The sequence below is a fragment of the Drosophila navojoa genome, chromosome 4 (genome assembly GCF_054131105.1).
Source record: "Drosophila navojoa isolate 15081-1374.11 chromosome 4, UAZ_NAV_1.0, whole genome shotgun sequence".
NCBI lineage: Eukaryota > Metazoa > Arthropoda > Insecta > Diptera > Drosophilidae > Drosophila > Drosophila navojoa.
The window spans coordinates 18,553,565-18,580,898 of NC_142892.1; the positions used below are offsets into that span (position 1 = coordinate 18,553,565).

General features: G+C 37.5%; 1 protein-coding gene across 2 annotated transcripts in view; it reads left to right on the forward strand.

Annotated features, from left to right (window-relative positions):
• Positions 1–27,334, forward strand: part of bbg (PDZ domain-containing protein big bang) — a 268,523-nt gene that overhangs the window by 32,979 nt on the left and 208,210 nt on the right. For both annotated transcript variants that reach the window (XR_016196692.1, XM_089259489.1), the window contains exon 4: positions 813–3,217. Coding sequence is in view for 1 of the 2 variants with exons in the window: in XM_089259489.1 (XP_089115615.1) it covers positions 813–3,217 (2,405 nt within the window). In the remaining variant the exon portion in view is untranslated. The remainder of the gene's footprint in view (positions 1–812; positions 3,218–27,334) is intronic.

The following is a 27,334-nucleotide window of genomic DNA, read 5'->3' on the forward strand; positions in this document are numbered from 1 at the left end:
AAACAACATATTTGGAATTAGAATAGGAATTTATGTAAAGTTTTGTCGACTACTGTACTCATTAATCCATTCAGCTGGCAAAGAAAAGGGAAAGCGTGTGCATACTCTATCATTATCACAAACATGCCAGAAAAGTAGATAACCCCCATTTTAGGCATAGAGTATTTGATATTTGTCATTGCATAAAACAATGAAAGTTATTGTAGACGCCATTCGTAGGCGTAATATCTTGCGCAATTCGGCAAAGGCTAGTCATAGTATTTGCCTAGATAAGCTCTTCCAGTTGGCAAAAACGAACTGCAAAAATTTGGAAATGTGTAAATATTTGCGATAAGTGTTGAATAATAATAATAGAGGGAACTTTCACACAGCGCACCGCGAGCTAGGGCTCGTTTATGGCACTGATAAGAGCAAATGCCGGTGTGTTTACAACGGCAAAGAGCTCAGAGCAGAGAGCGTAGAGCGCAAAGCGCAAAGCGCAGTGATAAAGGCCTGGAAATTCGTCTACGCAACTGATAAAAGCTAATGGCAAATGGCATTCGACTCGTCGTTCGAGTCAATCAGTTCTATTTCGAAAGGCGAAAGGCATAGATTTTCGGGGCACCCAGTGCGAACGCGCATTTTTCTCCATTAAGTATTTTGCGCAGCGATCGAAGCGACGGCAAATTTCCGTTTGCTGTTTCCGACAGGTGCGAGGCGGTTCAATTAACATGCATACATAGTATATAAATATCGATATTGTTTTTTGTTTGATAAGAGACAAACAATCATTCTAATTACTCCATGTGTTGTACACTCGTCTAACCAAACAGCCATCCGAGTGCGATTGCCGAGGAGCTAAAGAAGTTGCCGCATTACGTAGCGCCAGCAAAGGCAACAGCCAAAATGGAGGCCCCAGTGGAGCAGACGCCAGCGGAGCTGGGTCAAGTCCAGCACAATGATAAGATTGCTGTGCACGAGAAAGCAGCTGACGATAAGGCCACCGAGCAGTGTGTGGAAAGTAGCACCGCTAGCACCGCCAAGAGCACCACCAGCAGCACGGAGGAAACCAGCGAAAGCCTTAGCAGCAGCAGCAGCAGCAGCACCAGCAGCCAGAAGAGCAAGACCCAACGCACAATAACCACCAAAGTGGTAACCACCAAGAAGACGAGCAGCACCACTAGCAGCAGCTCCGCCAATGTCTTTACGAGTCCTCTGGCGGACATTTCCTTCAAGCTGCAGCCGTATGAGGAGCGGGAGGAGACGCAGCCGGCTATAACGACAGTCATACACGAAGAGCGTCGCGTGGTTAGCGAGCAGCAAACGCTGAGCGAGCTGAGGACCAAGGATGCGCTGACTGGTGAGGAGCAGCTGTTGACCAGCGCCGAGTCGAAATCGAGTAGTGCGCGCTTCAAGAAAATCAGCAGCAACGAGAATCTGCTCGACCTGGCCGATGTCGAGCAGCTGCAGCCGTTGACTGCCACCGTCTCGGCGGAGACGTGTCTAAAGGAGCGCCTGGACAATCCACAGGATAAACAGAGTATTGAAACGGGTATTTTGACCTTATCCGAATGTGGCAAGCAGCTGCAGCTGTCCGAGAACGGCGGCCTCAGCAGCTACATCGAGTGCGAGCAGACCGAGCAGCAGAGCTACCTGGAGGGCCAGCAGCTGCTGAACGATCTGCCCGTCGACACGGAGGCGCAGCCGACGCTCGAGCGCGAGTTCAGCGAGACGCTCACGGTCAGCAAGGATGGCGAGAAGCAGGTGACCAAGCGGCTGGAGCAAAGCAAAGACACGCCCAGCAAGAAGGGCGCCAAGCTGCTGAAGAAGACGGACGAAGAGCGCCGCCTGGAGCAGGAGGCACAGAAGATCATTGAGAGCTATCAGAAAGTCAAGAAGGAGACGGAGAAACTGTACAATCTGCAGTTGGCGGATGATGAGCAGGGCTTTGACCTGAGCGCCTTTGAGCAGGTGGAGCCACAGGCCGAGCCCAGGGCTGAGCAGCCAGTGGAGAGGGTCGAGCAGCAGCTAGAGGTGCAGGCGGCAGAGTCAGTGAAACCCCAGGCAGAGCTGTTGATGGAGTTTGCACTGAAGCAGGAGACTAAGGCACCAGTGGAGCAGCTGGTTGAGCAGCAAATCGATGCACCAGCTGCCGAGCTGCGGGTTGAAATCCCACTTGTTAAGGAGATCAAGACTCCAGTGGAGCAACAAGTCAAGAGTCCTGACCAGCAGTTGGTCGAGATTCCTGTCGAGCAGCAGATCGCAGCTGAGAGACCAAGCAAAGCTCCTGTCGAACAACCAGCCAAGGCAACAGTTGAAGTCGAGACTCCCATTGAGCAATCAGCCAAGACTACAGTCGAGCTACAAGTCAAGATTCCCATCGAGCCACAAGTCAAGTCTACCGACGAGCAGCCGAAGCTAAGCGAAACCATAAAGCAACCAACCGCCATTGAGGATGATCTGGGTTATGTGCTGCACAAGAACATCATCGATGCACCAGCACCAAAGCCAGCAGCACTGCCCAAAGCAGCAACGCCTAAGGTGGCGCCCAAGCCAGTGGCAGTGCCAGTGGCCAAGCCGAAGCCGCCAGTGCCCAGCAGCAAGCCCAAGATGACGCCGGCTGTGGTGAAGCCGAAGACGGCGCCACCGCCAGTGCCCAGCAAGCGGAGTGAAGTGGGTTTGAGTGGCAAGCCAAAGCCGACACAGCGACGCAGCAGCCTCGAGCCGCCGCCCAAGCCGCTCGAGCGCATCATTGTGGGCGTGGAGCAGGCCAAGCAGAGCAGCCCAATTATCAATTTGGCCAGCGTGGATTTGCCCAATGAGCCGCCCAAGGCTGTCAATGAGAATCTGGTCGCCCAAGCCGTTGACCTGCTGCACGATGATCTGCACTTTGAGAGCCATCAGCTGCCGAATGCAGAGAAGCAGCGCGAGGTTGTGGGCCAGAGTGGGGAGTCCCTGACCGAACCCACTGGCAATGTGCTCAGTGCCAGCTCATCGATGACATCAACAGCATCGTCGTCGTCGTCGTCGGTTGCTACGCCCATAACAACGCCAATTTTGGTATCGGCGACGTCATCGCTAGATTCGGTCAAAAGTGTCATCGAGGTCATCAATGGGCATGCCAGCGACAGGGACGAGCACAGCGAGAGCAGCGACAATAGACCAAACGGAGACAACGCACAGCATGTGGAGCACGATGTGTCAACAACGTTGACGCTCGACAGTGAACACGAAACAGGTGAGTGCTTAGGTTAAGTGCCAGAGGCATTAGGGCGGCAGTTAGCCAAATGGAGAGCCAAATCTCTGTTGGTAGCTGTTGTGCGTGTGTGTGTGTGACACTGATTTGGTGAATGTGAAAGAGTCGATTCGAATGGAAGCCTAGTTGAAAGTGTTAGAGAGTGCTGAATACTGTTTTTTTTTCTGATTACATTCCGTTTGTAAAGCTGGAAAAACTTAGTTTAAGTCATTTAAAATGAAATTAGTGAGAGTAAAAGTTGGCTTCTAGAAATGCATTTGCTTACTCTTTATGTGTTTATCATGTGTTATTGTTGATAAGAGCTCAAGTTTGCCAACTTAATAAGAGTAGACGTATATATATATATATATTTCAGATTAGCATTCACTTTCGACTCTGTTTAGCCATATCTGTCTATTTAAGTACATCACTGTATATATGTATATATATTCCTAATCATGAACAACTGTTTCTTCTAGTGTAAACTCTGTTTGTTTCCATGCAGCGGATTCAATTCTAATTATTCTTCTACTTTACCTTAAGATCAATTGAACTATAAAACCCATTGGCTCATAAGTCTTAATAGACTGTTTCTTCTAGAGCCGGAGGAGTCAATTTTTATTCTTCTCCTACTTTACCTTAAGATCAATTGAACTATAAAGCCCATTGGGTCATAAGACTTAATAGTTCGTATGTTTCATTGAGCCTTTAAGCCTATTTTGCCAATGGACCTCATTGTGCCATAAGACATCTTCTACTTTAAATTTAGTTTCCCGAGTAAAAAGTATGATATTTTGATTGCTTGATTTGGAGATGATTGATGCGAAAGAGAGAAACTTTTCCTTATGTACATTAAATACCATTTTATATATGATAAATTCTGTCGAAATATCTGCCTAATATTTTGTAGTCACAGAATAAGAATTAGAATGCATCTAGCTCTCATTCTGACTTTATATATAATTCCCATATTAGTACCGAAGCTAGAAAGCTAAAGGACTTTGAATTTAATAGCATAAACTCATCCCTCAACTAACAAATATTGAGTATATATATTTCCCTTGAGCTTAAACTCTTTTCCATTCAAACTGTTTTCCTTTCGAGTATCCCATCTTTAACCTCTTGGTTGATATCCACAGCAATCTATGATTTTGCAATTATTGTTCAATTTCCCAAACACTTCAGGCTTGAGCTTGCTCCACATATCCGCTGCATTGCCAGGCAAATCTAGCCAGAGGCTGAGGCTGAGCTCTGTTGTTTGCCTGGCAGTGTTCTATTAGCATTTAGTAGCGGTCACTGCGGCTGGCAGCATCACCATGATAACTGTTTTGGACAGTTGGGATAGTTTGCCTAGTCTGGCTGATTTTTGACAACTCTCGACAGTCCGTTAGCAGTAGAAGGCATCCAATTATTGGTCGCACACTGCACACATACATACATATACAGTCTGTCTCTCTCTCTCTCTCTCTCTCTCATTTGGCCAAGCCACAATTTGAAATTGCAGGCTCGCAAAATTTCACTGCCCTAGTCCAACGCCCAGTTGGGCTGTGTTTGCCCTGGGCATATGCGAAATGCCACTAATGGACTTTGTGGACTTATGGCCTGCAGCTGCAAATGAAACCGAAATGGCCAAGTGCAGTTCGATACGAAAATGCAAATATTCATAAAGTTTTCCTATATAAGAGATCGCATTATATTTGTGAAAAACATTTATTTATAACGCTCTTCGTTTTTTGCCTCTGATATCGTTAGTATTCTCAATTGCAAATCGTTATATGAATTTTCCATTTACACAATCGACAAACAATTCTCTTGAATTATAATTATGAAAAAAAAAAAACATATATAAAAAAAAATATATATATATTATACATGCAAAATTTATGAAAAACATATATGCGAATTATTTTCATTTAGCCGCGCACAGCGCCAAATAATATAAATAAAATGTGGAACAATTGCCACGCAGCGAAATGCGAAATTGTAAAAGGCACCGAAATAGCCAAAAATTGCATATAAAACCATATTGCGTATACGCCAGGTGCATAAAACCAAATATCACGTATACGTTGCACACATTTACATGTGCATATACGTAATTGTTGGGCTTAAATATTTTATGTGCATTGGATTTGCATTTGTTTAACCGAAGCAACAACAACAAAATAAGAAAAAAATTGTGCGAAACCCAAAATCGAATCCAATGAGCTGCAGAGAGGGCAAATAAAATATTGGTGCAATGTTTTAATTAAACAAAAACTGACAAATATTGGCACCTGTATTGGCATTGCGCACAGGTGCGAGCGGGGCATGCGGCACCAACAAGAATTTGCATACCAAAATACGCTACGAAATGCAGATTGCTTTCATGTGCTGTGGTTCGGTGTTTCGAGGGCTTTTTCGGCCATATCCTTCTGGCCAGAAATATTAATCAAAAATATTTGCAGCCAAACGAATTGAATTTGCATATTATACAGTGGGCTGGGCGTGCAAGAGCATGAGCATAAGAACCCATGTGAATATCTATATAATTTTATTATCTAATCAATAATTGAAATTTTGTTTGATGTGAAAATAATTTTGTTGTTCAATGTTTTTATTGCAACATCGATATAGGTAATGTTACCACTGTTGTGTTAGGCTTTTACTGTTTTCGGTTTTTTGTTTCCAGAGGTATTTATGGTACATTGCTTGTAGTGTTATAAATTTCGGGATTGCGTCAGGCTGACTGCTCAAACTCAACAAATTATCAATTTTCGGATAAGCTTTCAGTGGGCCACAGTTGTGGAGCTGTGTGGGAAAGATATTTAATTTTTGTATATTTTTAATGTTGACTAAAATTCGCATTTTCGTTCAATTTTTCTCTATAAAATATATTAGAGAATTTGTGGAGGTATTTATAATTCATAGATGACTTTATAAATCCAATGCAAATGGATTAATATTCTTAATCAGGGCGACGAGCTAAGTTATTTTGCTATAATTTTTTATTATCGCTAATGATCGATAATTTACTTACATATTTATGTATACTTACATAGCCACATATACTTTAAATTTTTTTTTATCGCCGTTCTAATTTTTGATTTTCAATAATTGGCAATTTCTAAATATTATGCTATTATAATATATACACAAATATTTTTTTTTTATTTTTATTATATTTAATATATATACATATATATAAATATATATTTTTTTATTGTATTAAATATTTAAATATTTATATACATTTTTTTTTTATCACAGTAATTTTTTTTTATAATTTGAGTTAAAAAAAATATTTTTCTTTATATATATATATTTTTTTTTATATATTTACATATGTTATTTTTCTTTATTTATCTCTATATCTCCATCGAAATTTCTCTTTACATATCAAGCAATCATATATCACTTAAATTCGCGTATCTTCAAGTGTGCTCAATTAATTATGTATTTTTAATTAAGAGCGAATAATTATTGCATTCCACCTGTATTTATGGCAACATGGCATTTCTCTCGTCCAATAAAAAGAAATATTTGTATGCCCCATTGAATTTCATAATTACAAGCCTTTGTGTCTGCCTGTCTCTCTCTCTCTTTCTCTGTGTGTCTCTGTCTTTATATCTTTCATGGTAATTACTTTTATTTTATGGTCGAAATGCATTGATAGCTCTCTTTTTCATATCAAGTGATATCTATCACTGACAACAAATATTTGTGCCCATATGGCGATAAGCCCTTATCAATATTGATTACCGATGTTATTTGTGCTTGGGTCTGCACAGAATGCTAATCTGCTAACAGTTGGCATTGAGCGAAGTAATCCAGCTCAATCTATTCCCTGGCTGTTCACTATCCAGCCACCTTTGCCCTTTCAGCTGTGGCGCTGACAACGTCAACGTCGCCAGCTTCTGTGCTCAGTTTTCTGTTTTCAGTGCTCAACACTTTGAAATTGGATTTGAAGCCATAATGACCAGCTGACTGACTGACTGACTGACTGACTGACTCGCACTGCCGTTCCATATCTAAAAGCAGCTGAAACCATTCGCCATAATTGCTTTTGGGCACATGGCGCCCACTGAGGCGCCACGTTTGGCCCCGGCCACTGGGCTAATGAAAATGCATTTGGGGTAGCCGAGCCTGGGCACCGAAGTGCACTCGAGTCCTGCTCTGCCCCTCTGGTGGAGGACAAATTACTGCTGGGTCTCTGCACTATGCCATATGTAGAGCTCAGCTAGGTAATGCATTTTTGATAACTAATTTAATAGTATAACAATTTAGCAATAATATACATATATACGTTACTTTATTGTTTACTATTTGCGTAAGACTCTAATTATTATTTGCTTTCCCGTTGCATACCTTGAAGAGCTTTTAATATTTAAGAAAGCCAAGCAAACTTGTAGAAAGTTAGTTGATTTTCAACTTGCCAAAAGTATGCCACGAAAAATGTTTAGTACAAGAATAGAATAAATGCTAGAAGCTAAACTAGTTTATTGAATATATAAAAAGGTTATTTCATTGAATATATATTCTATAATTCATTTTCGTATGTATTAAAAAAAATCTTTAGATATATAGAAAATTATGGTAATTAGATATTCGTTCAATTAAATTAAAAAGTCAAAGCAATTGAAATGATGCAGTGGCATTCAATCAAATAAATTACAAAATTAAATAAGAAATTTGATCTTCCAAAAAGAAACATTTTTTGATAAATTGAATCTAAAAAAATTAAAAAAAAAAATTACGGGTTTTTTTTTTAAAACTTATTTTAGATTCAAATTATACAGTGGAATTCAATAAAATAAACTACAAAATATAATAAGAAATGTAATCTTCCAAAAGGAAGTACTTTTATAATAAGTTTTAAATTAAAATCATAATATCTTCTAAAAATTTTGCATTCAATGTTTAATAAATAATAAATAATGATTTTACAATCATATCAATCATATAAAAGAAGTAAATCAAATAAGTAGGTTTTATATGTATGTATAGTCAATGGCCAGCAGCAAATAAGTTTTTCCCAATCGCTATATATGTAAGTTAATTGCTTTAGTTATATAGTAAACATAGAGCAACAGCCAAATATTTTTATTAATTTACTATAGCTTTTTTATTATAAACTCTATGACTTCTAAGTCATTCGTTCAGCCTAAGATTCTTTCTTTTATATTTTAATGATATTCTGCATTTCTATTTTTAGTATTTCCACAGTTAAAGTATATGTATAGTAGTAGATTAATAGAAATATTTATTTTCAAAGTTTAATTTAGTTTATTATCATTATACAATATATTCTATTTATATTTTTATTATATTTATTTTCTATTATTTGTATTTAGTTATTAAATAACAAATATATATTTTATAATATTCTCAAATTCAAATTTAAATATTTATTTAACAATTTTTATTTTTTCCTGTCGGTTTTATATTTATTATATTTATTTTCTAGTCTATAGTGTTTATGGAAATCATTTTTAATTAAATTCTAATTAATATAAACATTTATTTGTTATAAGATTTGTTAGCTATTTATTTTTTGTATTTTTGTTTTCTAGTCCTTCTCGTTCAAGTGTATTTGAAGTTCGTCTAGCAATTCCCTCTCTTGTGTTTTTGGTGTTATTTTCATTTTTGGTGCGCGTTGGCTTACAGTTTTCAATTGACAGCGCTGTCTGTCAGTCTATTTGATTACAAGTGTTGTAGACATTTGCAGGTCAGCTGCCGCTCACCCTTTGCTATTGCCCTCCCTCTCTCACTCTCTCACTCACTCACTCACTCAGTCATTCTGTTCTCCTACACTCAACCCCTTTGCGCTTGCTGCGAGCATTGCGCAAAAATTTATCGCTTTTGTGCATTTAAAATTAATTTGAAATTAATTTTCAATTCGATTTTCGGTGTCAACTTCTCGACTGATGTATGTGTGTGTGTGTGTGTATGTGTGCTAGTTGTTATTGGTTGTTGCTCATTGTTGCTGTCATTGTTGCTGTAGTTGTTGCTGTTGTTGCCGCAGTTGGCTCCATGTAATTACATGTCGCTGTTGGCGCCTCGGGGTCTTTTGATTATATTTTGTAGCTAATTTTGTTGTTTGCGGTTTTGTCGTTTTTAATTGTTTGGCAAATAAAACTATCGTCTGTTGACTTTGGCTCGTGGTATTGGCTGGGCTGTTAGCAGCTGTGGGTCTTGTATTTAATATCGGGTCGAAATCTTTTTTCTAATACAGCAAGAACAAGGTTGAGTTAGGAGTGAGCTGCTATAGAGTAAATTGCAGCGAGTTGAGATATACGAGAACTATGTCAGCTGAGGAGAAATTTGAGATAATAAAGAAAGACAAAGAAGATAGATATAACCAAAAAAATATAGATATTATATACTTATAGTTGCATTTATGAAAATATATTACACAACTAAAAATAATAAATTGGTATGTAGAAAATGAAAAAGATGTTCCCTTGTTATATATGTAAAACAAAAGAGAACTGCCAGAAAATTAAATTTTTTAAGAGATTCAAATATTTTCATTTTTGATATGAAAATTTAGAAAATAATTAGCTATAATAGGCTTAAATTTATTAAATATATTTATCTTATATATACAGATATTGTATATTATTTTAGAAGAAAAAAACTAATGAAGCAGCCAAACACTTAGGCTATTCTTTTTGTTAAGTATACGCAGCATATTCCTAGCGAAATTTAAAAAAATCGGGTATGAGTTCTACATGAGCTTAATTTAGAGACAGATCCAGAAGGAGTACTTAGGTATACAGCAATACATATAAAATTTATATAATATATAACACTATATTTAATATATTACTAAAATAAAACAGATTAATTCGACAACTTTTTTTAAATTCATAAAAATCATAAATATTATATAACTATGTATCAAAAGTGCTTAATAATTACACAAATATTCTGAAAATTCTATCAAATTACCGAATTCACATAACTATATAAAATACCCAATTTGACAGGAATTAAAGCCTTTATTGAAGCCAAGTGCTCTACATAGTTGTATTACTCTCTGGCTTAACACACACAAAAATGAAATAAAAATATAATAAATAAAATTAAAATGAAAAAAAAAAGCAATGTGCACTGTTAGCTATTTCATATAGATACCGCAAAGCAATGGATTTAACCGTAATTCCAATTGCGATTCGGACGTCATCTACCACAAAACGCTGTCAAAATTTACAGTTGGTTTGATTGATTTTAAATGGCATTTAATTTGACAATCGATGAGCCAGAAAATGCTGCATCGAGCATTTTGAGAGGCGTTCATGCATTGGGGTCAAAGGGCAAGCCGATTGAGTGATTTCATTTGATTTGATGTGCAATCGATATGATTTGCTTAAATGCAGTATGTCAGCTGCATCCTTTAATGCAGCTGCCACAGATACTCCAAACTTTAATGTGCAAACTGATAATAAAAGAGATTCGCGAAGGTGTTCGCATTCTGCCAGCCTTTGAGCCACTGTCCATTGAATACGATCTTCATTTATTTACTCAACACTGCATCGTTTCGCTTATGAAATCTGAATTGAGTCCCTTTATGTCCAACTGCAGTCGATTTCTACCTTTTGTGCGCGATCTATATACATATAGCGGCTCCAGACTCCAGCACAAATAGTCGGCAAGCACTTCGCTATGAAGACTTGGATCAATATTGTCAGCATATTGAAATGTGCTAAAGCGTGTTGAACGGCTCGAGCTCTGAAATTAATGCTTGAGTAAATAATGCTAAGCGAGCGTTGAATTGGCTCGACACTGAGTCGGTTGCTGCTGCTAGTGATGCTTGTTAATGCCAGCCTGAACTTGTATATTTAAATGCATTCAAAATAAAAGAAAAAATGTATAAATAATTATTTAGTTAATGGGACATATTTCCTGTTTTTACTTGAACAGAAAATAACGAAAAATATATATAGTGGTCAAATACAGATGTTTATTACCTATTAATTTATAAATAAAGATTTGCAAAAAAATTAAGAAACAAAAACAAAAATAAACAAAGAAGAAATAAAATAAAACAATAAATAATAATTATTAAATTTAAAAAAAATTGTCAATAAAGAAAAAAAATAAAATAATAATAAAAGAGTTGGAATAGGGAAATAGTTAAACTAATAAATTTGCACTTATTTCATGAAAAAAAAAATCTAAAAGAAACATTTATGCTTGACTGACTAGTAAGAATGTTTTTTTTTTTTCTTTATAATTATAATATTGTGTAGTATAATATAATACCATATATAATATAATATATAATATAATATAATATATTATAATATAATATAATATAATATAATATAATATAATATAATATAATAAAATAAAATACGCATATACATATATAAAAACTTCATGAATCGCTCTCGCTCTGAGCAAGACGCTTCGTTTCTTTTCGTTTTTGTTATCTGTTGAGCGCTTTTACTTATACGGTTTAGAGAGAGATGCGATTGACTTTCGTGCTTAAAAAGTCAATGCAAACGATCTTCATGCTCACACTCACATGCAGACATTCAATTCACGAAGGCTATTGATGAGATTAACATGCATACCCATACATAAACAAAAGATCTCTTGGGTCTATTTAACTCAATAAAAGAATAAGGCTTCTTTCTGATCTCGAGCTAGATCGTTATAGAACCTACTAAAAACTTACTGAGGGGGATTTATTTGTGAGCTATAATAATGTAATTATATTCTACATAATTAATTAAAATGGATTAACAATAAATTATACAGAATTATCATTCAGAGCAGCTATGTAATAAAATTGAAAATTATTATCTAAACAACATTTAAAATCAAATAAGAATATAAGAACAAGAAAGCGAAGTTTGCTGGAAGACTTGTCTAACTTTCCATCGAGCCTTTAGAATTTTTTGTCCCCTTTATTAAGTATGCCTAATTTCTATATAAGTACTTGCCCCTTTGCTCAACCAACATAGTTCCTTTAGCTATCATACGAACTACACTTATATATAACACTTCCCACAGCTAAACAAATAGCAAATTCTCAGTAGCGCAATTTAGAAAGCCAGTTCAGCTGCATAAATTCCCATTTGTTCGGGCTGGCAGCTATGCAAGGCTCTACGCTTCAATTAACTGACTGGCCCAAAGAGTCCGAGACAAATAAAAAGTTTCGCTAATTATTTAACACTTGGCTGGGAGTAGCCAAGCAAGGAAACCATTCGAAAATCTAGACATGACTTCATTTTCATTGTTTTATCGCGCTGCAATCGCTAACGTTGAAAATCACATGCGCGCACACATCATAAATGTCAACTGGGCGAGAATTATGGCACAGAAGGTGCAAAAAACAAATCACAATGAATAGAAGTGAGTGCAAGGAACGAATATGAAATACTCTTTTGAGGGAAGTAGAATGGGAGCAGGCTAAAATAAATAAAAATATTATATACATCTATATAATGAATGAACCACTCTTAGAATATAGTAAACCACTCTAATAGGAAAGTCAATATACCTTTAGCTTAGAGTATAAACCGCGTTAGAGGTGGGCAGCATGGAGCGCTGGAAACTGTCTCGTTTTTGGCCTGGAAGTCGTTTTATGAAGTCATAGAGTGCAATGCTTCGCTTGACTTTCTGGGCTCCATATGGCGTTGGCCTGGGCTTCTATCTGCAAAATCGAGATTTCGTGGTCCGTGACCATTTGGCAATGTGTGATAATTGCAGCGAGCTGCCAGCAGAACCCAGAAGCCAGCGCTTGTAATGAGCCGTAGCCGTGTGAGGTGAGCCTGGTTCAGGTTAAACTCCAGCTCGGGCTCGGGTTCGGGTTCGGGTTGGTTGCGTTTGACACCAAAGTGCAGCTGGGCTTGGCCTCTCTCACTCGCTATCCATCTCTCTTCCTCTCCCTGTGTAGTCTTCTCCTTCTGCTGCTACTGTTGCACTCAAGATTTTCGCTTTGTTTCGCATTTAATGTGACAATGTCATTCTGTTTGCTGTTTGTTGTTGCTGTTGCTGTTGCTGTTGCATTTGTTGTCGTTTATCTATCTGTTAATTTCCAACGCCACGCAAGTTCACACTCTTAATTGGATTTGAAAGTGCAGTCGGAGACAGCGCTTGACACTGGCCAATCCCCCAACTCGAGCTACTGTTACTCCTCTGCTCGAGCTTGTCTCCAACATGACAGCTGATTAGTTAGCCCGACTATTTTTTCGGCCTGTGAATGGGGTTAAGCCACAGAGCGAGAGATATTCTTTAGGTAGTTAATGAGTGCGCTGTTGCGCTTAATGATAATGCACAGGAAGGGTAGGTGCAGTTGCAATTGCCAGTGATAAAAAGCGATTTGAAGGAATCCACAACATTTTTGGCTAGAAAAGCAAATTCAAGAGCTGTTGAAAGTTAATCAACAGATTTAGCTTGAATGTTGATATTGAAGTTTATCTACTTTCTGTTGAGTGTATTTGCTTGAAGCCTTCGCCTTCTCCTTCTAGAGACTCTTTGTGTACCTAAGCATTTTTTGTTGGCAAATCCACACAAATAAATTACTGATTGTAAGTCAAGGATCGATTTTTATACTGAGATTAAGTTTGAAGACCTTGGATGTTTCCATAAGAAGCGGCAATCCCTCACACAGTTCGTGCGAACGAAGAATAGTTATTAGCTAAATAATCATAATAGCTAAACATCGTTTAGCTATGTTTATATTTATTAGACTCGAATCCAAGGCATTCTTTGTAGGATATTTTTGAGAGGTGATTCAATACCTTCAAGAGTGGATCAAAGTTGAATGCAACTTGCGCAGCTTGCTAAAGTAAAGGCTTACATTATTATACATAGCCAAAGTAAATAAATTTTGAATTTTTAATTGTTTTCAATGAAAATATACTTTGAAATTAAAAACAAATTTGGTTTTAGAATAAATTTATAAACTTTTGAAGATTTTACGCTTTCAGTACCCAGTTTAAAATATTTATTTTGTTTTTTATTATATATCCCATAAATTTATTTAGTCTTAATTTGATGGTTTCATTCTTTTTAATGCTTTTAATCAATAATAAAAACTATAATTTAGCAATATTATACAAAAATTAAAGGTAGATTACACTTTGAATGCCCAACCCTATATATAATCATTTCATTTTCAACTCGTTACACTCTGCCTCAAACAAATTAAGTTAATCTAAACTAACAGAGATTGGTATAAGCATATATTTATTTTATATATATTCTAATATATATGGCTATATATATCTATATATATATTATTTTATACATATGAACATTTTTATATATTTATTTATATTTTCCCATATTCATTCCCAAAAATATTCAGCCACGAATTTCAATTTATTTATTTGTATGTATATACATATGTATATTTTGCCATTAATAAAAAAAAATCATTCAGCCAGAAATTTCAATTTAAGAACTTCGGCGCACATCTCTTGCTCTTGGCCTCAATCAAAACATTAACAGTTTTTGTGGTGCTCTGCCTGAGAATGAAGTTTCTGAAATTAATAAAGATGCAACACGTTGCAAGTTTTGCGGCACACATTAACACCTCAACGGAGCTTGAAGGTGCTGCACATCCGCTGCGTGCGGCTTAAATTAACAAAATTTTACGCATCGCAAAATTTCAACCGCTGTTTTTTTTTGTCAACGTGGGCAGTGGCTTGTCTGTGGCTTGTAGAGGCGGGCGGCCGGGGCGCTGTCGGGCACAGACAGTAGGCGGGGCAGACAGCAAGGCAGGCTGAGGGCAGAGGCGCAGTGCTGACGATGAGGCGCGGACAGGCAGAGCGAAAAGCGCAAACCAAGCTGAAAATTGCTTAATCCTGCTGACAAGACAGCCTAGCACTAAAAACGAGCCACGTGAATGGGGCCCAAAAGAGCCGCTAAGGATACCAGGCAGACGGCCCAGCAGCAGCCCTGCTGCTGACTGGGCACTCGCTGACAGAGGGAGTTGCAGCGCATAATTATGCATATTGCAGTCTGCAGAGCCAGGCCGAGAGGCGACTCAGGCCCAGAGCCAGAGCCACGAGACGGCAACGGCGACGGCGACGGCGACTCAGCTTTCAACACTGAGGCCTCGCCTCACTTTCTTGGTAATAAAGCAATGCATCACTTGCCCCATGATCAGGCCATACCAGGTGGCACTAGGACTAAGGGAAGCAGAGTGAGAGACAGAGAGAGAGAGAGAGGGAGAGAGAGAGAGAGAGAGCTGTGAGCTGTGTGTGTCGCACCGCGTTTCTTAGCGGACGTGTGCAAAATGTTGACGCATCGTAACTTACGTTATTTGTGGCCTTGAGCATCAAATGTTGTAATTGAGTTTTGTGTTTTACGATTATATGAGCATCGGGTACGAGTTGGGGCCGCGACAGCAGTTTTATTGGCCCTTGCCATTCAGCACTGTGCACGCTTGTGCATGGCCCGTGCAGCTGCAGTGTGTGGGCCCAAAATGCAATCGCCTCTAAACTGGCATTTAAAGTGGCCAATAGACGTTTCGAATAAATTGAATTAGCCCGTCGCGACGAGTGAATTATTTATATGGCTAGAGGCGAACGCTGGCAAACGCTTTTCCTGCTCGCCAACAACAATAACTTAATGTGGTGTACTAAGTATGTATGTACTTAATATATGTATGTAGGTATGTATGTATGTATATACATGATTCTGTGAAATTTATGGTTAAGGCATTACTTATAGTAGAAATACATTTGGGAATGCATATATGCAAACTTTATATATTTATATATTTCTTATTTATTAAATTCTCCAAGAAAAATTTATTTCAAAATATATAAAAATTAATAATTATTTTGCTATATTAAAAATAAATAATTTTTAATTTTAACATTAACACACATTGACTTATTAGGAACAAGTATGATTAAATTATATTTTATGACTTCTCTGAGTCGTCTCTTAACCCTCACGACTTGTGTGTGTACACTGCACTACGTGGGCGAGCTTTTTAGCCATATGACATAAAAGATAATAGCAAAGTCTTCGAAATGTTATATTCAAATTTTTTTATTATTAAATAAGAAACATGTGTCAGGGCTTAGTTGAGATATAATTGCAAACAAACAAAAAATCACTAACGATATTCATACCAAAATGGAGTTAATAAGCGTCGTGCAGTTTGAAAAGATTCTTTTTGCTGAGCTGTTTACCACATTTGGTTAAACAACCTAAAATTTAAATGAAATATTTAATAAATTTATTAGACATGAAATGAGCTATTGCAGCCTTCGAGAGACAGACGATCGATCATGTTTATTAAGCATGACTACTTAATCGGCACAGTTTATTAAGCCATGTGCATATACTATAAAAAGACTCACAGTTGATTATACATAGTGTAAATGTGAATACATTTCTATTCACTTTATATAATGTATTTCCCATTTCTGCTATATCCTCTAGTTATTCGCTTCAGCTTCAGCCAGACAGACCTTTTCGTTTTCCATTTACATGTTTATTTGTCCATTATGCGCTCTGACGACTCGCAGCTGTAATTGCATGTCATACCTGGAACGTGTTCTGCCTCCACTTTTGCACTCATTTTCGCCAGCATCTTGACCTTTTGGCACCTCAGTCCCATCATTGGCAATACACGACCGCAAAGCCATCACAAAACCTACAAAAAATAAAATAACTGAGCCACACTCATTGTGTCTGCGTCATTTTATCCCATTTTTTTTCGGCCAACCGAGTGTCTGGTTGATTGGACAATTTGAGTTTCACATATCGCTTACAGAGTCGCACAGCTGCCGAGTTACTCCACCCACACAGGCAGATATACATACCTATATATAGCTATATATATATATATATATATATATATATATATATATAGCTCTGCCTGACTGTCATCCTAGGCCACATTATGATGCAGATGCTGTTGCCAAACTGTAAAAGTAAAAATTAAATTCGTGCGCTGCACTTTTAGTGTCTGCCTGCCTACTCTCCATGGCTGCACCAGCTTCTCCTGCCGACTCCTGCTGCTCTTGTGCGGTTGACCGCACCATGCTTCTCGGCTCGCTGTTTGTGAAACTATCTGGCCGGGCCGACTGGCGTTAATATTAAAAATAATTTGCGTGCGAAATTATTCATGTTGCACAAGGCAAATCTTGTGGCAATTATCGCTGCACGTAGCTCGCCTCCAGCTTGCTAGCCGTATCTGTCCACAGAGTCATCGCTGTTGTTGTTGTGTGGTGGCGGCGATTGTAAACTGAAAATAGGTTTAAACCGCAGCGTTAAAAGGACTGCGCTCGCATCACTGGACACGGATCGCAATTGCCTGCAGTTGTAGTTGTTGCTGTTGTTGTTGTTGCTGCTGCTCACTAGCCAAAGGAGCTGGCCTCGAGGCCTCTGTGCCAGCGTGCGCCACGTTTATGTTTGTGCAGTGGCCAGCATTCGTGCCTGCCATCCTGAACAGACGCTCTCTGTATTGGCAATCATCAGCTTTTGGCACATGCAGCGGCACACATTCGCATTCACATGCAGAGCCGCAGTCTCCTGTTGACATTGACAGTTATGGCCGCGAGTGTATTTGCACAATAGCACGTTCACCAACAGAGATACATATTCATTAATATCGAACAGCATCTGCATACACTCAAATAGATGCAAATATGTGGGGCAGAAATTGACACGCGCTATATGATTCAATAGGGAGCTTTGACAAGCTTAAGTAGGTGGAGAAGGATCCATTTGTTTATGTTGTCAACGGCATCGATATATAACTGAATATGAGTAGATGTATAGGTAAAATATATATATAGGTAAGATACATGGATACATAGATACAGATACATAGATACAGATACATAGATATAGATACATATACAGATAAAGATACAGATACAGATACAGATACAGATACAGATACAGATACAGATACAGATACAGATACAGATACAGATACAGATACAGATACAGATACAGATACAGATACAGATACAGATACAGATACAGATACAGATACAGATACAGATACAGATACAGATACAGATACAGATACAGATACAGATACAGATACAGATACAGATACAGATACAGATACAGATACAGATACAGATACAGATACAGATACAGATACAGATACAGATACAGATACAGATACAGATACAGATACAGATACAGATACAGATACAGATACAGATACAGATACAGATACAGATACAGATACAGATACAGATACAGATACAGATACAGATACAGATACAGATACAGATACAGATACAGATACAGATACAGATACAGATACAGATACAGATACAGATACAGATACAGATACAGATACAGATACAGATACAGATACAGATACAGATACAGATACAGATACAGATACAGATACAGATACAGATACAGATACAGATACAGATACAGATACAGATACAGATACAGATACAGATACAGATACAGATACAGATACAGATACAGATACAGATACAGATACAGATACAGATACAGATACAGATACAGATACAGATACAGATACAGATACAGATACAGATACAGATACAGATACAGATACAGATACAGATACAGATACAGATACAGATACAGATACAGATACAGATCGATACAGATACAGATACAATCAGATACAGATACAGATACAGATACAGATACAGATACAGATACAGATACAGATACAGATACAGATACAGATACAGATACAGATACAGATACAGATACAGATACAGATACAGATACAGATACAGATACAGATACAGATACAGATACAGATACAGATACAGATACAGATACAGATACAGATACAGATACAGATACAGATACAGATACAGATACAGATACAGATACAGATACAGATACAGATACAGATACAGATACAGATACAGATACAGATACAGATACAGATACAGATACAGATACAGATACAGATACAGATACAGATACAGATACAGATACAGATACAGATACAGATACAGATACAGATACAGATACAGATACAGATACAGATACAGATACAGATACAGATACAGATACATACAGATACAGATACAGATACAGATACAGATACAGATACAGATACAGATACAGATACAGATACAGATACAGATACAGATACAGATACAGATACAGATACAGATACAGATACAGATACAGATACAGATACAGATACAGATACAGATACAGATACAGATACAGATACAGATACAGATACAGATACAGATACAGATACAGATACAGATACAGATACAGATACAGATACAGATACAGATACAGATACAGATACAGATACAGATACAGATACAGATACAGATACAGATACAGATACAGATACAGATACAGATACAGATGCAGATGCAGATGCAGATGCAGATGCAGATACATATACAGATACAGATACAGATACAGATACAGATACAGATACAGATACAGATACAGATACAGATACAGATACACAGTAAATTATATCCGAAATAAGATGAATTGAAGTACATCTATCTATTCTATTAGCGCCAACTGTCATCACATAGTGTTTAAAAGCATTTAAAATCATTTTACTAACCTAAAACGTTTTAAAGCCTAATGTTTCACACCTCGCCAACATGCTAATCGATCCATTTCCCCTCGCGCAACGTACCGCACAGCGTATACCCCATTTAGCTGAACCCATTACCCACAGCATACCAGAGGCATTTGCCTGCAGGGCTACTGCAGCTGTCTCTCTCTCTCTCTCACTCACCTGTCTCTCTCTGTCTTCTATCACGCACAAAATTACCCAAAACAATTTTCCACTCAAGCGACGCAGGCAACCAGCTAGAAAAATGCCAAGCACTGGCGAGCCGTAAGCATTGTGGCCACGTCCCATCAAAATGGCCATAAGCGCAACAACGCATCTTCGGCCTCTGGTAGATGCAAATGTATCTATTAAACAGAAATCAGGCAGGCAGGCAGGCAGCCCCTGGAGCTCTTGGCCAGCCCGCAGCCCGCAGCCTTAAGCCACCGCGATCCAGTCGAGGCTATGCCCATTGCTAAGCACTTCACACCAAAGTGTCAATTGCATTTTTGTGGTTGGTCGCAAGAGGCTGTGCGCTGCTCTCTGCTCGGACCCAAGCACTTAATGCAACAATAAAACAATCAAAGTGTCTAGAAAATCGATGGAAATCAAGGGAGCAGCCAACTGCAACTCCTCTGGCTCCTAGTAGCAACAGCAACAGCAACAGTCAGAGCCAGAGCCATAGCCAGAGCAACAGTTTGGCCACTTTCAGCTCTGTTGGCTGGCAACAAATGGAAATTCAATGTGAAGTGTGCGTATCAGCGACTGTCGCTCCGCAGTGCATCCAAAGACCACACACTTGACGCTGCCGAGTCCAACCAACATGAAGAAGAAGAAGAAGACGAAGAAGCAGAAGTAGAAGACGCCTGGCATAAGAGACAGGCAGAGCGGGGCTGGCTGGGTTTCAAGTTGTGCCGCTGAAGGACCGCTGTGGAGCGCGTCTGAATTGAGGATCTGGCTTGGCTTTTGGTTTCACTCACTTGACGATTAAATTGGCGATGGGAGCGTGCATCAAACAGAAAAACCAAATAGCCAAAAATAAATAAATAAAACAAAAAGATAAGCTACGAATATTGTGTGGCGTTATGTATACAGAATCAACAGATATTTGGCAGGCTGTCCTGCGAAAGAAGATAAGTTGGGATATACAGTAGCCGATGCAGATGATAATTGGAATGTGCAGATAGATATGCTCAAGCTCTAGGCATTAGGAAATAGGAAACCTCCATCTCTGCTTTATTTCTCTTCTTCTCTCTTCTTTATATGTTTCTATAATCGTTGTTATATTTATATAAAAGTTATTCAATATTGAAAGTATTTTTATAAAATTATACAAATACATTAAAGTTTGTCAAATGGAAAAAAAAAATCTTATGGAATATATAATATCTTAATTTTTTATGAATATTGGAAAAATGTTTTTTATAAGAATGGCCTGCAATAAAAAAGAGCTTTATTAATATATTTTTAAACATTTTTAAAACAACTTAAAATATTTACATCTTCAAATTGAAATTGAGGACCTTCTAAAACTCGCTAATACATTTTATAGTATACAATGTGTTTAGTGTTTCATTGAATATCTGTATCAATCTTTTTGCTTATATTATTTTTATACTTATTCTATCATTGATATTCAATATTCAATTCAAACAGTCTCAGTAAATATCAAAAATCTTATTGATAAACTCAAGATTTTAAGAATATTTTGAAACAAATAATAAGATTAATAAATGTTCTTATTAATTTAAACGTCAATATTGATTTGTTAGTCTCTACTTTCCTTAGCCAATATTTAGAGCTCAGTTACGCTACTATTTTTATGACCGCAGCTGTATATGTATTAATTTGTTGTATATAAAAGTCGCATCTCCATCATATCAATTAGTTTGCCCAAAGAAACAGAGAATCGGCACATGAAACGAATGAAATTCTTCAAGCGCAATCAACTAAGCGCGCATGTTATTTGGGGCTGTCAGATCGCTGTTAAATGCATCTGTCACGCTGTCATCTCTAATGTTAAGTAAACACTCCAAAACTTGAGCAACATTGTAGCATGTAAATGGAAGCCGGAGAGGCCCAGGCCCAGGGAAGCCCAGCTGCCCAGCAGCCCAGCTGCTCTTCACACTTGCTCCCTGAGAGAGTGTGAGTGAGTGAGAGAGAGGGGGTAAAATATGCTGACTGCTGTCTGTTGTTTGCTGCCTGCATTTCACGTGGGTGTTAATTACTGCTGTCCCAAGCTGTGCATCAAAAACTAACAAAAAAGAAGAAGAAGCAGATGAAGAATAACAAGAACAACAGCAGCAGCAACAGCAGCAGCAGCAGCAACAGGAGCCGCTGCCACAGCAAGAGCAACTTTTGTCACCGAAACGAAGATGCTTTGCAAAGTGCAATCAACTTTGCCGCTGCCCATAAAAGTTGCGCCCCGGACATTTGAACAGACATTTTGGACAGTTTGGGACATTTGTACAAGCTAAAGCGGCTTCGTCCAAAGGAGCCCGCATCCGTGACTTGATGGACAAAGCGTGCAGCAACTGCGGCACCAGCAGCGACGGCAGCAACAGCGGCAGAGGCTGCGGCAGCGGCGCAGTTAAGGGACATCAAACAAAACTTGAAGGGATTTGCGCCCCAAAATGGCAATGGATGGCAACTGGCATTGGGCATTGGGTAAAAAGGCAACAAAGCTTCACTTCTACTACCAAAGAGTATTGCTTTTGGCTTTTCTCTCTCTCTCTTCCTCTCTCTCTCTCCCTTACACTCACTCTCTGTGTGCATTTCGGCATTTTCGCTTTTTGATCATTTTTCAAATGTTTGGGTCCCCGGCCAGTGGGGCAGGTAGTAGGCAGCTGGAGCTGGCAGAACACTGCCAAAAGAGCAGAGCACTTCGTGTGATTGGGGGAAGACCAGAAAGAAATGATGCAGTCACTCGGCATGACAAATTGTGTGCGAGGTTGTTTGATAATTTATGGTGTAAAACGGCAAAACTAATAGTCCAGATGCTACAGATAGTCGATGGTCGATGTGAAGTTGAAACTGCACTAGAAGTGTGGTATTTAAGAACTTTTTACAGATGATAACTGTCCAGCAGAGATTATAGATAGTGTTTCAATTGCGGGATAAATAATTGGGCTTAATAGATGATGCCAAGTTGTTATATCAAATATCGAACTGAAGTAGCTAAGTGGATAGAACTTTGCTGCTGATAGCTGACTAATGGAGTGGGGAGACAGCTAGAGATGGAGTTGTAGATAAAAATATTTGTTAAAGTAGGAACTTAATATGGAGTGAGCTTGGCATACCGAATAAATAGTTATCAAAAGTTATTTATGAATTTTTTCATATTTTTGTTTGAGAGATATAGGAGAGATAAGTCAAGAGCTGTGACATTTGAGTATTTACTTATCGGTCTAAAAGGAGATGGTATCAAAGAGATTGATTATGCAACAAAAAATAATAGATTAGAAATGTAGGTTGAAGAGAAGTAAATAAAAGAATTAACATTATGTAGAACTTTATTTATATAAAAGTTAAATTACCTAAGAATTTAATGTATTAACTAAGTTTTTTTTACATTTTGTTATATTTAAAAAATAAATTAAATAATTAAATAAATTATTATATCAATAAATTCTTTAACTAATAACTTTCAATTTAATTTTATATAATTAAAAAATAATTTAATGACTATTTGAAACTAGTTCAGTTAGTCTTTTTATTAATATTAGAAATAATAATTTTACATCGCTAAAAATAATAACTATGTAAAATTATTATTTTTAATATTAATTAAATGACTATTTAAAATTAGTTAGTTAAAATATTTATTTATTTTTAACTGTGTCAATTTATTATTTTTAATCATTATTAATTTTAAATTTTGAAACATTTTTTTAAAACTCGTCTAATAATATTTTGTGCATATATAATTATACATATTATGTTGTTTTAAAGGTCTTAAAGCTACTTTTCGATTTCTATATGCTGTGTATTATGCCCCAGACTTGAAAATCTTCTATAGGTCGTTTGAAGATATTTTTAATAGTAACATAGATCATTATCTACCATAGATTTCTAACCCAACTCGATTATTTCTCGCATAACTTTGATAACTCTATCAAATGGCAGCCAACTGCTTTTTGATGTTCTGTCAACTCTTTCGCTTGACTGCGCTCGCATTAAGATTTGCAATTCATGCAGATGTAATTTTTGCAGCGATCAACTAAGTAGTTTCTCGGGATGTCGTAGGTTCGTTTGCCCCGCCCCACTCCGCTGCCTTCCAATTGCTCCATTTCTACGATTAACCAGGAAATTGCTACTCAAAATGCCGCGCGTATTTCCGTCGTCGTCGTGCTTAGAAGCCGCAAATTCTGTCTCGGCGTGTCAGAATGGCAGGTGAAGAACGGAGCGAGCAGACTCCAATAGAGCATGGTATGAAACCGAAGCTAAACATCATTTCCCTTTCAGCGAACGTTGCAGAAATTGAAATGAAAATTACAAAAAAAAAAAAAAATAAAAAAAATGAACAAGAGGCGAAATCGAAAAAATCGCCCGTCCAGAACCAGGTCCAGAACGTAGACACTTGACTCGAGTTGAAGCATAAGACAATTTACCAACTAAACAACTTCATCTGTTCGTAGCATTAAATGTGTTGCTATATGGAAGCAGGCAAAGCTTCTGGGCGCATCCTCCCTCCCTCTCTCTCTTCAACTCTGTTCCTCTAAATGTGTGGCTATCTCGCTCAGTACCGTTCGGCTGGCCGCTGGGCAATGTGCTGGAAGATTGACACAAACCAATTAACATTTGTGCCTTTTATTTCCATGTCAGTTGGGGTTTTTTGGTCTATGCTTTGAATTTATCGCACGTTTGACTGCGTTTACCAGTCAGATCTTGACTTTAACTACGTTTTGCGCTTAGCTAGAGACAGAGAGAAAGAACGGCAGCGTGAAAGAGTAGTTGGAATACCTGTACGTTGTTGTACCTTTACCTTTGCCGGACTCTGGGTAATTCTTTTTTCCAGCTGCCAAATGTTTTGCTTTTTTATTATTTTCTTCGCAAGTAAAAAAAAAAAAACGCAACTTTGTTGCCCGTCAAAGGCTTCTGAGTGGCTGTGCCCCGAGTCCGAGCTAATCCATTTATCTATGCCCATAACTCTTAAAATAGCCTGGAAAATTGCGCAGGGCCAAACTGGCCAAATACTAAAAGACGTTTAAAATGCACTAATTACCCATGGGCCGATGCCGAGGCTCTCGAGTCTTGAGCCTCCAGACTCGAGAATGAAATCTTTTTATGCAGATTACAAGTAAGGCAGCCAGTCAAGAAGAGAAAGAGATGGAGAGAGGGGGGGGGGGGGGGGGGGGGGGAGAGAATTGTGGACCCGCTCGGGCCATACATATAGCCGACACTTGGCTGTCCATTTGGAAATTTGCGCGCTTATCTGGCGGTCAGGCGGCTGCCAAGACGACGACGCTCAAGTCTCGATTGGACGGACGGACGGACGGACGGACAGTCGCTGGACAGAGCTACGCGAAAAGAAATTGAGCGTAAGGCAGGCAGCCAACAGTTGGAAGCTGGCCAGATAAGCAACAGCATAGCAAGAGAGACAGAGAGAGAGAGAGAGAGGCAGAGCGAGAGGTAACATCTGCGCCTGTGACTGGGGGCAGCTGGCTAATTAAAATTAAAAACTATGCAAAGTTTTGTAAGCAAAAGTTGCAAAATTGTTGCACAAAATGTTAAGTAGACAAACTGCTGCAGACATAATGACTGAACAGATAGCTGGGCAATCCTTAGTGCCTGCAATTGAGAGATTGAGACGGAAAGGAAGCCTTAACAGCCGAGGATTACAGCACGTTTCTTCTCTGCTAATTGAATAATAAGAGTGTAATTGCATAAATTGAGAATGGATTCACAGAGTTCTTGACTGATGAACAAGACTGCACAAGTTTAATTTATAGTTCGAAGAAAATTTGATATTTTATAGCTCTTCACTGTAATTGAATTGGAAATACTATTAAACTTTTCAAGTTAATATTTTTTGAACATACAAAAAATTAATAAATAATGAATATCAATTAGTAATAATAATAATCAAACTAAATAAAGTCAATGAAAAATATATTATTTATAAATTTTTTTAATTATATAGTTTTAGAAAAGTTTTATTAATTATTTGGTCAATAATATATTTCATTAATCATCATTAATAAATATTAAAAAATAAAAAAATCTATTGATATTTTTTAACATTAATATTTTATATGTGTATTATATGTTTTAATATGGTTTTAATGAATTAAATTTACCATATATATAATATATGTATTATTATTATTATTTTTCTTTTTTGCTCAAACACAAAAGTCTGAACATTCATTTCATTGTCACAGGCTCTATGTTATTTAATATAAAATTTAAAATATATGTTTATTATAGATTATATATTTTTAAAATTTTTACTTTAAATGATTTGCTAATAATATATATTTTTATTTTTGAATTGCAGGTAAGACAAGAACAAATTCCTGGTAGTAATAACTTGATTATTGAGGCAATAAATTCACAGTAAGTTAAATCTTAATATATGTATGTGAACTGCGTATAAGCTTTATTATATATTTTTACTTGTTTATTTATATTCTATTTTTGCGCTTCATTCTTGTGTATTTTATATATATTTTCATATATTTATTTTTAATAATTTTAAATTTAAAGTCTACAAGAAATTTATTTCCCAAATACAAAGTATTTGCCCTTTTTAAGAAGTTAGCAAAATCGCTGTTCTCTTGTAGCTAAATGCATTGCACTCAACTAAATATCTACAGCTTTCATAAGAACAGAGTATAGGGGAGTATATTGGCTCTTGGCTAATGTATGGAAACTAGAAATGGTATAATACTTCCTTCTACTTCCCTTCTATTTCAGTTCTTTGAGCCCCTCTCAAATTCTCAGGCATTCATATGCATTCTTAATACTCTATACGCTCTTAGCATGTATTAGAGAGTATCTCTGAGTCAAGCAGCCCCGTCTAGCTTAGTTTATTTCATTTCTGTTTTTGCTTTTGCCTGGCATTTATTATGCACAAGCAATTTACATATTTATAGTTCAAAATAAGAAGAAGAAGCAGAAGAAGAGCTCCTACATATGCAGCCAGAAGTTGCAAACTTCGCCCATATATAGAGCAATAACTGAATAATTTCATTAAAACGAATGGCAAATATCCATGCCATATAGCCAGGCATTAAAACTCCCACTCGACTAGCTACCCATCTTGGCCATGTTCCTTCTCAACTTCTTTTTATTATTTAATTTTTCTTCCTCTTCCTTTATTTTTTTTTTTTTAGCTGCAGTTTTTTGCTTCCATTGCTACTTGTAAATTATGCAAAAGGCTTCGTAAAATTGCTGGCAGCTGCCTTTGCTGCTGCTGCTGCTGTGGGCGCTGCTGCTACTGCATTTTTTTAATGCTGCAAAGGATGCGCCATTGGGGCAAGCCCAAGTCCAACCCAGCCCATTTAATTAGCCATTAAGTTTTATTGCTCGCAATTTTGTTTAATTTGCTTTAAATACAGCGAGCAAAAACGCTGCAAAAGAGACAGCAAAAAATCCAAATATATATATTT